General features: G+C 54.9%; 2 protein-coding genes across 2 annotated transcripts; one reads left to right on the top strand and one right to left on the bottom strand.

Annotated features, from left to right (window-relative positions):
* Window positions 1–374: 374 nt before the first annotated feature.
* Window positions 375–4,468, bottom strand: VOLCADRAFT_107402 (uncharacterized protein; the record flags this gene model as incomplete). The annotated part of the gene is made up of 7 exons (XM_002956749.1): window positions 375–1,097; window positions 1,409–1,571; window positions 1,778–1,893; window positions 2,037–2,073; window positions 2,976–3,120; window positions 3,606–3,978; window positions 4,457–4,468. The coding sequence occupies 7 exons, from the start codon at window positions 4,466–4,468 to the stop codon at window positions 819–821; spliced, it is 1,125 nt and encodes a 374-aa protein (XP_002956795.1). The 3' UTR covers window positions 375–818.
* Window positions 4,469–5,726: 1,258 nt separating this feature from the next.
* On the top strand, window positions 5,727–9,912 carry VOLCADRAFT_97847 (uncharacterized protein; the record flags this gene model as incomplete). The annotated part of the gene is made up of 10 exons (XM_002956799.1): window positions 5,727–5,886; window positions 6,019–6,122; window positions 6,392–6,508; window positions 7,087–7,200; window positions 7,505–7,573; window positions 8,068–8,151; window positions 8,529–8,620; window positions 8,961–9,150; window positions 9,576–9,629; window positions 9,793–9,912. 10 exons carry the CDS (start codon window positions 5,727–5,729, stop codon window positions 9,910–9,912), a joined length of 1,104 nt encoding a protein of 367 aa, XP_002956845.1.
* Window positions 9,913–13,207: the final 3,295 nt, after the last annotated feature.

Below are 13,207 nucleotides of genomic sequence, written 5' to 3'. Positions count from 1 at the left end.
ACTGTATGCAAGAATCCTTGCCAGTTCGTTTGCTAGCTTGCTTGAGTTGTGATGCCACAGCTAGGTGGGGCTTATTCCCAGCTTCATAAGGGAACAGGAAATTCAGTCGGAAACCTTTCTCGCACGGAGAGTCACGCACCGACCCAACCACCTAGCACTACAACCATCGCAGAGCATGTGTGTTTAAGGAGCACGTGTCTGGAAGAAGAGCATTTGCTGCTGCTTATTATAGCTAAAATTCTTGATAGGGACACACGCTGAGGACACGACAAGAAACCCGACATAAAGTGAGTGATATCTCTGGGGGCCGGATAGGGGGAGGGGGACGTACATTCGTATATATGTCCAGCTCTGTAGGTACGTCTGTATGTACATCCGCATCACCGAGCCTTACAGGTTCCACGCCTCTTTCCGCCATAACGGCAAGAACGCCGTTAAGAACGCTTAGGATTATAAGGCCCGGAACGCGGCGGAGCCGCATCGCCGCTCCAGTACGACCATTTAGACACGGTGTATTAGTCATCCGCGTTGGGTCGGGCAGGACTGGATCCCCCCCTTCCTCACCCCTCATCCCCCCTTTCTGGCCCCATCTCACCCTAGTCGAAGTACACAGCGGACGACACACACACACACACACAAACCACCAACTACGAACTACCAACCCCCCCTCCATCGTCCCCGGGGTTTAAGACCCCAACCACCACTGTGTCAATCCACAACCACCACTACAACAACACCGCCTCCACGTTAACCACCTTAACCACCCCAACCACCCTAACACCCGGGCAGCTGGGAAAGGAAAACCAGTTGCGAAAACCTTAAAACAGCGTAAAGGGCTTGAAGGTGCCGGGTGTCTTTCCAGCCTCTGCCTCCTTCGCCGCCGCCTTGGCCGCCGCACGCGCCATGCTGGCGTCAGTGACGGCGGGGTCGTGGCCCGGCGAGTACCGCCGTACAGCCGCCGTCGCCAGCTCTCCGCCCGCCACCTCGAACGCCGTCATGAACTCGGCGGCGAGGCGGCGGCAGCTCGCTACAGCCCGGCTGTTGTAGCCCATCTCCACCACGAGGCCTCCACCCCTGGAGCGAAACAGATTCAAGACCTGCGAACCACCAGGGTGTGTGTGCTGATGGTGAAGTGGAAGGGCAACGACGGCTAGGGTTAAAGAAGGGGGAGACACACACACACACATACACACACACGTTCACGGTCAGTAAACCTTCTGCGTCACGCCGTTCTGCGTCGAGCGCTGTGGTAACAAGAACCCCCCTTGCTTTGTCCGCTAGCTTACGATCGGAAAAAAAACACAGAGGACCCCCCTCAGCCACACCCCTTTACGCCAAACCCCAACCCCAACCCACCCACTTCCCCACAATTCGCACCCCCTCCCCAACCCCCACGGTGCCGTACTACCTGTGCAAACATCCAGTAATGTGGCACCCACTCTTGAGCGACCCGTGGGTCAGTGCTGAGAGCTGCGCTCATGAGTTGCAGTACGACAGCTACGACAGTGGGTTCCCGTGTATCGAGGCAGCTCTTTATTGGAGGCACCAGGGCGGTGGCGAATGTGTGGAGTCTGGGGGGGGGCGAGGCGGGCAAAGGGGGGCGGGAGGGGGGGAGGGGGGGAAGGGGGGGGGCCGGGCAAAGGGGAAGGGGGTAGTGGGGAAGGCGAAGGAAGGTTTAATGTACCTCTGTTGTTGTACATCCGCACGCGAATACAACACACAAAGGCTTGAATACACAGACAGACAGACAGACTGACTGACTGACTGACTGACTCACGTGTCCCCAGCCTTGAGCAGCAGCTCCTCCGAGCCCCGTATCGCCAAAAACCTGTACGGCTCGTCGTACTCCCGTACACCGTCGATGAAGATGGGCAGCCAGGTAGGTACGTCCAACTCCGAGGGTGGTTCCGGAGCCCAGGACACGTACGTACGACTGTACGGCCCTCCTTGCTCCGGTCCTTTCGTAACGCCCCTGGCCCACACAAGCGCGTCTGCCCGATTGCCCCGCCACCTCACTGATACGAAATCTAACGTACCATTGTCGTAATATGTACGGAGAAGAGTACGGGAACGCTGTACGGAGGAGGGTAAGTTGGGTTGGGTGCATTTCGGGGAATGCAGAATGCATGTACAACCATCGTCGGAGAATGCAAAACTTGGTTCCGAAAAGCAGCAAACCCAGCCCAGGGGTAAGGGGGGTTGGCTAGGATGGAAGACAGGTAGGGTTGCTGCAAGGGCAGCATAGGCGTACCATTCACATCCCCACATTCTCTCGCTCGCTTGCTCGCACGCATGCGACTCTTTTTCCCCAAAAACACACTACTCCCGCCCACAACCCCACAACCCCACACTCCAAACTCACGTGTTTTGGGGGAGCGGCACTCCAGTCCAGGGGGGTTCCCCCATTCCGCGGTGAGGGGGTGTGGGGGGAAGGTGAAACCCCAGCTCCACCCGTAACCCCCCCACCGGCGCCACCGGCATGTCGACCAGAAGTACGGCCTCCGAGTCGTACTCCCCCGGTGCCGGGTACGAATGGCGGCTCGCTGTACAAGTCCGTACACCAGGTATGTATGTAAGGTATTTCAGGTAGGACTTTAGTTAATTGAGTTTGTTGAGGGAACCCCCGGATAACGGTTACACGGTGGTTGGACGGTTAGAGGGGACGGTTGAACAGTGTTCAAGGTACGATGTGTCGATACTGATTTGGGTTGTAGATTATTGAATGACATTTAAAAATTAAATCAGGGCTGCCGCGGGTTTTGCTGTTTTATGAATAGTTTTGGATGGATGCGCTGAATGAACTCAGTTAGTTAGTTAGTTAGTTCATCTGTTGGTTAATTGGTTGCAGTAGACCCGAAAGGGTCATCAACCCACAAACATACATACACATGCACATACACACACATGCACATACACACGCATGCACACGCTCTCCCTCTCACGCCCCAATTCATTCCCAATTTTAAAGCACTTACACATTGACGGGGTTCCGCTTGAGGTGCTGCTTGAGGGTATTCCGTTGCCGTACTGACAGCCCCTCCCCCGCCTTCAGAAACTCCTCCGGGGGCCGGGTGGGGAAACCCAGTCGGGGTTTGTCCAGGTCACGAAGGATGACGGGGCCTTGGGGGCCCAGGAGGAGGGGGGGGAGGGGAGGGGAATGGGTAGGGGAGGGGAGGGGAATGGGTAGGGGAGGGGAGGGGAGAAATTGTGAGATACGTGGGAGTATGAAGTGTGTGTGAATATGTGTGTATGCCTACGTGTACGGCACCTCCTCCCGGTTCCCACTCCCCCTGTCTGTACCGCTACACTCGACGGACTGCGGTACGGCAATGTGCTTAAAACTCAAACAGCCATTGTAACCGTTGCAACATGACTAGTACGGCAGAAAATTTTCACCGGTACGGATTATTACGTAACCGGTGCCAACCAACGCCTTCCATGGTCGGTCAACTCTGCGGCAGAGTGTCCTTTTCCCCGCCGTCACGGAAGTGTTTATGAAGGGATGGGACCTTAAGTTTTCTCTTTCCCACTGTTCTCCTTCTTAACCACTTAACATGGAGTATGGACAGCTACAGGAGGGGAGGAGGAAGGGGATTATTACACACCTGGAATCTGATGCGGAGGGCTGTCTGCAGTACCGTGGTCGTACAATGATATTTTACCGTGCTGACGTGGCGTCGTGGGGTTTTTGGCCCCGCCGGGGGTCCGTAAGGGCGCGGCGGACTTGGGCCGCTGCCGCCGCGGGGGGGAGCCGCTCTGAGGCCCAACTGCTTTCAGCTCTGCATCTGAAGAAGATGGATATATGGACGGCTGCCGTTGTTTGGCAGCTGCACGTTCCGCAGAGTCCAAGAAGGCCATCATCTGCTTGGCGGATGCCGGCTGTCCGGCGACATTTTGAGACCGGTCTGCCCGAGCGTTGCCTTGAAGGCGAGGAGATGCAGTTGATGGTCTTTGGCTTCTCGTCGCCTGCTGCTGGGCCTGCGGTTGCGGCTGGGGAGCTGCGGCTCCGGAGGATGCTCCGCGGCTCCCACGGCCCGAGTAAGTAATCTCAGCCATTTTGCGCCAGTATTTTGCAGATTGGACTCTAAGGTTAACATCTCAGGTGGGTTCTGTCGCCTGGGTGCAAACCGGGGCGCCTTCAAGCTTTCGCATGCAAGCAGTGACGAAACAGGGAGCAACAGGTCCCAGATAACCCAGATTTTCTGGATAAATATATTCAAGGCATACTATATAGTTATATGGAAAAAATATTACAGCGGAGCAGCCTCCTGTCGCAAAGGGTTATGTCCCGTTCCATGCTTAATTGAGGAATGTCCGTCGACGTTGTTTCAGTAGATGATGACATAACGTGAAGAACACACTTTGCTCAAAGTCGCTGAACGAGGAATCTATGCTGCTTGCGAGTCGTTAGAAGTCGTTGAAGCCCTTCTGTTATATGGATCCAGCTTTCGCCCACCGAAACGTTCATAGCTGATGCAATCTCGCATGCAGTGCATGCAACAAGCAATCTCCTTAAACCGGTTACCTGCTTATAACTAAAGGGTTCATGCTTTGTAGCTCATGACTTGGGCCGGAACTGAGGAATTGAAGCCTGAAAAATGCATTGCATTCCTTCATGGTTAATGTCACCAACATGCCTTTTATAAGATAAACAGTATCCACCGGTTAGCCGCCGTAACAGCTCGCGTCTAGACTCAACGACGGCAGCACTAGTGGAAATGATTCCGCAGGGGCGGCACCCATGCCTCAACGCGCGCAACGAGCCCTATAAGGCCAGTACGAAACCCTTTCTGTGTTTACGTGTCCTTTCTCGGACATCTCGGACCGTCGCCCGGTCGTCAGCATCTGAGCCTACTCGCGATTTGGCTGCGGCAAAGGAGGCGGCCGCGGCCGCACGTGTGGCAAAGGGGTACCACGAATCTCCTTTTCCGTTAAACCACCACACGGAACTTGTTGCGTCGTCGCAAGGGGAGCGCATGGAATCCATTGCGGAAAGTACGGCATTGGCGACGGTGGCGCCGCCGTCGTTCCTGCGGCAGTTGCTGCTGCCGCCGCAGGAGAGGCAAGATCCGAGGTCACCAACGATGAAATTGCAACAGCCATTAAAGCAGACGCAAACATCGCAACAGCGTGCAGTGGGAAATGTCTCCATGCCCACCCCATCCTGCAGCAGCAGCAGTAACAGCGGCACCAGCACCAGCAGCAGCGGCAGTAACGGTGGTGGCGGCGGTGGTGATGGTGATGCCTCAGCAGCAGCAGTCTCCTGCAACCGCCGAGCCGCGACCATGGCCTTTGCCTCTGCCGCCGCCGCCGCCATCCTGGCGCCGCCGCCGTCAACGCCAGCTGCTGCTGCGGTGGCCGCCGCCGCTATGCCCTCCGGCGGCGGCGGCGGCAGTAGCAGCAGCAGCCGCTTCTCACCTCAGGCTACATCTCCCGCGGGGCAGCAGCCGGAGGGCGCAGCTGGAGGCGGGCCTGATGACGTGGCCGGAGGAGTACGGCAACAACTGTCGCAGCGCCGTGTATGGCCTGTCGTACCGCAGGTCCCTCTTGCTCATGGGCTCCGTGTTAGTAAGGTCCGCGCGGTTTCTTTGTTCTCGTTCTCCCATGTATGTATGTATGTATGTGTGTGTGGGAGAGAGGGGGGAAAACCGTGTCCTGTTTTTTTCGGGTATCTTTTCAGTGGTTACCCAAGTTGTCAACGTTTCCCTCCCACACCGCCGAAAAACATGCTCTCCCCCCTTCCCTTTTTTCCCCTTTGGATTCTTCTTGTTCTTGGGCCTTATCTTCTTCCGGACCCTATATCCTTCCGGGCCCTATGGCGCAACGGAAAGATCATTCGCGGATGTTGGCAACTCAGCGGACGGCACCAGGGCGACCCAATGACGGGTAAGTTAAGGTCGTTGACGGTTGACGGTTGAACAGTTACAAGGCGGTTAAGTGAAGGGTTGTAAAAAATCTTCGGTATGCAATGTTATTGTCTCAGGTATTCTTAACCACCAACCACCAACCGCCCGCCAGACCGTACCGTTGGTCGTGAGGCGGTTACGGACCTGGCTGCCTTCCACCGCGCCGGCATCTCAACCTTGGACGTGGCGGATAACTACGGACCTGCAGAGCTGCTGGTGGGTAGTTGAGACAGTTGGAAAAGGTTTGGTGGTTGGGACAGTTGGGAAAGGGTTGGTGGTTGGAGCTTCGGAGGCGGCGGTGTGGCGGATCAGGAGGGAAATAAAATAGAAGATGAAAAATGCGAAAATGCTTATCATGTTTATCAGTCTGTTTTTGAAGTTGGTTAAGTTGGTTAAACAATCTTAAGGTAGCAACCAAACAGCTTCCCCCCCGCATTTTCATAGGTCCTCGTAATCCGTTGCGGCCATCGTTGTTTCGAACGCAGGTGGGGCAGTACCTGCGGCTGTACCCAGGGGACGCTGCTACAGCCACCATCGCCACGAAGTTGTCGTACTTGAGCGAGGAGGACATGTCCACAGTCAGCCGTGCAATGGTGGAGTACGTAAGTGTGTTTTAGTCGTACATATGATGTGTGACGATGTGGCTGTGCGCGGCAGCTGTCGTAAAACACCGGCCTCTAATGTCAGGTCGTACACGTACCAGGTCGTACACGTATCAGGTCGTACACGTATTAGGCCGTACACGTACCAGGTCGTACACGTATCAGGTAGTACACGTACCAGGTCGTACACGTATCAGGCCGTACATGTATCAGGCAGCGCGGGTGTCAGGCCCGGCCAGATATGACGTGTAATACACACACGCACTCACTCACTCACACTCACACAAGTTGGGACTGGGCAGCAACCCCCTGCCAGTGTCAGAGCCGGTCAGATACTTTGTAATCTTCACACACACACACTTTTGTAATCTTCACACACACACACACACGCGCGCACATGCACATACACATGCACACGCACATGCACATACACACACACGTCCTTAGCGGAAGCTCCCTTAAAATCCGAAACCCTAAAATGACACGCAGCATTCCAATACACGCTCTTACATACATAACCTCCCCAATCTCTTCCCCCCTGCTTTTCCCCTCCCTTTCCCCCCTTGCCCGCACCGCAGGCCGTACGGAGCTCGCTCGTTCGACTGGGACGGGAGCGGTTGGATCTCGTTCAATTGCAGTGGGCGGAACCTGTACGGCACCGTCGGTGGTTGGACGTGCTCAAATGGCTGGCGGTTAGTACCGTTGTCTGGGCCGCTGGTCCTGAATCACCTTTCCTTTTTTGGGCGGGAGGATAATGGTTGTAGTTGTGGTGTGTCATTTGCATTCTGTATTCTGTACTAATTGTACAGTTTGTCTGTCTGCGTTTCGTATCTGTATTAATGTCGTTAAATTAAAATATTGTACGCATACATCGTATGCATGTAGTAAGATTTGAAGGGGTCCTTGTTCGGTTATCAGCAATGATGGGGTTGCATTTTGACAGTTGTCAGCATTCCTTCGATGTTCGTCCATTTGTACGACTGTACAACAACGCAGGACCTTCGGGAGGAGGGCCTTATCAGCCACCTGGGCGTCTGCAACTTTGCCGTACCGCAGCTGGCCGCGGTACGGCATGTGATAAGGGACTTGGGGGAATGAGGAGGCGGTTAGGGGTTGCTTTAACTTGTCATTGAGACTGTACGGTACCCTGGTCTAATACACACACACGCACACACCAGGTATACGACAGGTGTACGGCACCAGTTCCCGTTCCTCCCCGTCCATCTCTCCTCCCCTTTGTACGTCGGCAGTTATTTCCGTGATTTGGCCTCGCTGCTGCTACTGCTGCTGCTGCTGCTGCAATTGCTGTTATTGCTACTGCTACCGCTGCTGCTACTGCTGCTGGTATTGCTACTGCTACCGCTGCTGCTACTGCTGCTGGTATTGCTGCAACTGCTGTTATGTTGCTGCTGCTACTGATGCTACTGATGCTGATGTTGCTGAAGCTAATTCTGCTGATGCTAATGCTGTTACTGCTGCTGCTGCATGTATTTCCCTCCTTTCCATCTCCTTACACCTGCCCCCGGCCGCCCCCCCCTCCCCCTTCCGGGGCCCACCAGGCGGTGGATTCCCGTGTCGGCCTCGTCAGTAACCAGGTGCAGTACTCGCTCCTGGACAGACGACCAAAACTATTCATGGAGAAGGTGTGTTTTTGTGTGTTTTGTGTTTTTGGGGAGGAGATGGAGATGAGGGGCGGTTGAGGGGGGTTGGGTATCCTTGGAGAAGGTGCGGGGGGGGGGAATATGCGGTGCTGGGGTTTCGGCTTTGTGTTGGGTGGTATCGGTACGTACGGAGCAATGGTAGTTGGGAGCTTTGGCGGTTGTGAACGTATGTGCGTGTGTGTATTTGGGTTTAGGAAGCCTCTTGAACATCAAGCCTCCAGGCTAGGGACCGACGTACAGGGCTCTATGTCGTACAGTCGTACGGCACTGTATGCAAACCTCTTACCTGCTTTCGGTATCAGCCTGTTGGGTTGGGTGGTACTTGCCATGTGTGTTTTACACGCCATGTTGGCGTTCAGGCCGCGGCATCGTACGGCATAAAGCTGTTGGCGTACGGCACCGTGGCCGGTGGCTTGCTGGCGGACAAGTACTACAATGTCCCGGCGAGCAAGTACGTAAATTTTTGGTGTTTGTTCGTTTGTTCCGTGCAAGGAAAAATAATTATCTTGTGCATCTTTGTGTAGGATCGTCATCCTCTCTTGTTTAGCGAAGTACAAAAAGGCTCTGTACGGAAGGTCGTACAAGACCGCGCCGCTTGGCAAGCACATCCTCAACCCCAGTCCAACATATGCCTTTGCAAGTTTGCGAAAAATTTACATTTTTCATTGTCTCTTTTTAAGCAATAATGCGCGTCACATTTTGAATTTGGAAAGGTGTTTGTGTGCATCTGCCGTACATTTCCCCCGACGTAGCACAACGTCACTTCCCTTTTTTCGTTTTCTACCGCGCAGGGTCCGCCTGGATACGGCAAGTAAGCAAAAGTACGGCTTCGTACTGCGGCAAGCGGGACAGGGGTCGGCGGGTGGCGGAGGGGGATGGGGCTGGATGCAAGAGGTGCTGGAGGCCACACGTACGGTAGCACAGCGGTACGGCGTCTCGTCCAGTGCCGTAGCTACCGCATGGGTCCTTCACCAACCGCAGGTTGGTCCGTGCGTGTCTCTCAAGTGTATGTATGTATGTGGCCATTGCGACATTCAAAGAACTGCAAAGCTCCTCGAGCCCGCCGCTGTCGCCGCCGCACCCTGCCTCTGTTACCGCGGGGGACCGCTGCGGGACCGGCTCCCAATATAATTTCGTTTCGCCACTTCCGCCGCGCCGCCGCCGCCGCCGCCTTACGTGCCAACGCCACCGGATAACGCGCCGTCATGGGCGGCACTGGCGGCACTACCCACCCCCCGACTGACTGACCGGACCCCTGGGAGCTCTCTCAGCTCCGCACCCGAGGGGCATTTTTATGGCCGCTATGCTCTCCGCCATCCATTTCTGTTGCGAAAAATGTCAAAAACACATGGTACGACACGATGGTTACTGCTACTGCCCACTCCCCCTATCCCCCCCCATGGCAGGTGGCTGCGGCAGTAGTGGGCGCCCGCAACACCCGCCATATCCGCGACATGCAGGTGTGTATGTGAGCGTGCATGTGTACGGCACCAGGCTCGTCATGAATGTGTACGACACATTGGGGGGGAACCCTTAATTGTAGTATTTGCCTAACTAACTGCAACCACCTGCAACTACCTCTTAACCACCTCCCCGTATCTCTCTCTTGTGCCGTGCCGTCAGGCCGCCTGCGCTCTGCACCTGGACGACGGCGACCTTCTAGATTTGGACGCTGTTTGGGAGGGTGTGCCCGACCCGCCGACCAGTGATGTGTACGTGTGGGAGCGGGGGGGAGTCTGGTGACGGGGGGGAGCTTGATGACAATGTACGACAATGTACGACATTGCGAATACGCGGGCCGTTACGGTGACGTCACAACGCGGCTGGTGACGAGATGATGAGAATAATGACGTTATAAGCCTGTTGTTCCTTTCCTATTCCCTTTTTCCTTTTTCACGTGTCGTACCTTTGCCGTTGCCGTACAGTCGCCGTACCTCGCTCCGGTGTCACTTCTACTGGATCGGATTTGTTCCTTACACTCCACCATGTAGTACATTCCTTTCCCCTCACGCTTGTAATATAATAAAATACATACATATATTTATACATGTATGTATGTCGTACAATAAACTAAACAGCAGCAATAAATAAGCACACTTGCTGTTTCAGTCGCCGTCCACTGCTATGTGGTGAAGAAGCCTCCCGCCACATCCCGTTGCCATTTCTGTAGTAACAGCAGTGGTACATAATACGGCACACATAACTTCTACAAATACGCGCGAATAAAGCGCTCCCGCCAGCATCTTAAGCGCCTTTCTATCTTTTGCCAGCTACTACAGTTTCGCAGCTCATCTCAGAAACGAACGACGTACACGATGCATCACTCCCAAACATCCCCCGAACATAAGGCCCGATGCCACAAACATTATGCACCTATATATAAATCAACCTGGCCGGTGATCTCGGCCCTCTAAAACGCAGCAACACAACACATGACGTACGGCAAAGCAGTACAACTTGCGAACTTGCGACAATGACGATGTACCCCCCCCGAATTTGCAACGACAAGGACAACGACAACGAAAAGGACGAATCCTATCCGCGATTCCGTCTCACGGCGATGCGTCCTCTTGTAAGTCTTGTAACGCCGCTTCCAGAGCTTCTTGTCGCCGTTGGGGGGAGAAGGGCGGGGAGCCTCCGAGGGCGGTCGCCTCCGTGCTGGGCACAGCCTGCCGGCAGAGTACATACATACATACATACATACATAGCCCACAGTGTGATCTAAGTCAGGCATACATACATACATACACATACATACAATCTAAGTCATACATACGTACATACAGGGTTCCGGTGGGGGATTCACAGGAGGGGGGATGTCAGGGTTCATTGTAAGCGACGGGAGATAGATTAAGAGTCACCAGAGCTGCAACAATAAATGTTGGAATCGTCTAGAAGTTCGAGTTGCCAACTTCCGGTGGAGGGTGGGGTCCTTTCACTCAAAGAAAGGCCCCTAACTAACTTGGGGCTTATACGACTAACGGAGACCTACACATTGCACTAACCACTAACCCCCAACAGCCATGCACTACAAACGTTTTACAATTTTCTTTTGAGAAGCCAGCATCAAGACGCACACTACCAACGTCACACTTTTATTATTACCTGCAGTGTACGGCCCCGCTCCGGAACCGCATCCACCAAACCGCTAATAAGAGCCGCCAGGTCTTCCCGCCTGATAACTGCCCGCCTGCTGCCGCCGCCGCCGCCGCCGCCGGACCCTTTCAGTTGCTGCTGAAGGAGGGACACACCTCCGCTGCCGCCGCCGTCACCGCTTGTGCTTCCCGGGTCTTGAAAGCCGTACACCTGCCGTACACGCCGTACGACAAGCGAGCTTCATAAGACATGGCTTCAACGTAAGTTGGGATGTAACATATTTATATAGCTCAAAATTATTGTGCTCTTTCTAATTTTTTTTGAACATAGGGGGCATGTTAGGGGGTTTTCAAAGTCTTCATCACCTATCTGCTGCTTTCGTACCTGTACGACACTGTACGGAAGACCGGATGCCTTAACGGACGCCTCTGCGGTCGAGTCCGCCAGGTCCCTAAGCTCCCTCGCCGCCGCTCTGCCACTCCCGAGGAGTGAGAAGGGCCCCAGGCTGAGGCCGCCGGCATCACTGGCAGCTGCGGGTGGGGGGGGAAGGGTGCGGTGGGTGGTGTGAGGTGACAGGGCAGGTGGGAGGCGTGGAGGGGGGGGGGGGAGATGTGTTGTGGAAACCTTGTCCGCAGAGAGCCGTGTGTGTTTTCAAACACACGCACCCACAGACATGGCTCTATCTGCGAGTGCGCACATGAGGGGATGCGTGCGTACGTGCATGCGTATGTATGTATGGTCGTATGTCTTGTCGTGTACGTACACGGCTTGGCCAGAAGCGGCCACGCCAGCTGGTGCAGTACGGCAACTGCAAGGTGAGATGCAGGGGAGCAAATGTGACATGAATTTGACCCTAGAAGCCGACCACGGCATGGGTACGGCATGGGTACGGCCAAGATACGTGTTCGCCACATCCATGCTGGTGACATGGCCCTTCCTCCCTCCCTCCCTCGCTCACTCACTCACTTTAAGCATCCCTACGTATCTACGAACCTGCCTATCCATCTACCTGCCTAACTAACAAACGAACTAACTGCCAATCCACTTCTCCTTCGCTCTGGCGGGATGCGAGTCTCCGGCCAACCCCCCCACACACAATCCATACATACAATGTCCTTCCCCCCCATCCATCTTGCCCTGGCAGCAGCTTCAATCGTGTGTGGTTCGTCTTTCCCCCCCATCCCCAGATTTCCCCCCATCCCCCGTCCCTGCTACCGCTACCGGCGCACACGACATACATACCCGCCGGTGCCGCGGACAGAAGCACCACATGCCCCACTTTGGCCGCTTTGGCCGCCTCCAACAGCCCCCTAGCAGGTCGGCCTAGCAGCACCAGGCACTTGACACCCCGGAGTGCCCGAGCGGGGCTGCTGTTGACGGCTTCGGCGGGCAGCGGCGTGGTGTACGGCCCGTACGCGGTCTTGGCAGCTGCCACATCTCGTACGAGCAATCGCAGCTGTTGCCTAAACCATGTGGGTAATATGGATTATGATGAAGTGGGATGGTGGGATGGTTTGGAGATATAAGGGGCGTATATGTTGGGGTGATGGGGCGTAGATGGTGGGTCCAACGAATTTCTGCGTGGCACAGGCACACACATACACACACACACACACACACGCACACACACACACATACACACACACACACACACACACACACACACACACACACACACACACACACACACACACACACACACACACACACACACACAGCTGGTGAACCAGAAGACCAAGATCGCCCAAACCACCCAAGATCCCCCGAAGAGTTCAAGAAATCAAATTTTCAGGATATTGGATATTGGATCAAAGTGGAATGAAGCTGCCACCTGTGCAACCCATTTGCCTACGGACAGGCCCAAGTCCTTGAAAACCCTGCCCCCTGATTTTGGTTATGATATCCGAGAACCCTTACGGGAGTAAGACAAATTTATTACCTG

The sequence above is a fragment of the Volvox carteri genome (assembly GCF_000143455.1).
Source record: "Volvox carteri f. nagariensis unplaced genomic scaffold VOLCAscaffold_65, whole genome shotgun sequence".
In the NCBI taxonomy this organism is placed as follows: Eukaryota; Viridiplantae; Chlorophyta; class Chlorophyceae; order Chlamydomonadales; family Volvocaceae; genus Volvox; species Volvox carteri.
The sequence above is the reverse complement of the archived record's forward strand: the minus strand, read 5'-3'. Positions and strand labels throughout refer to the sequence as shown.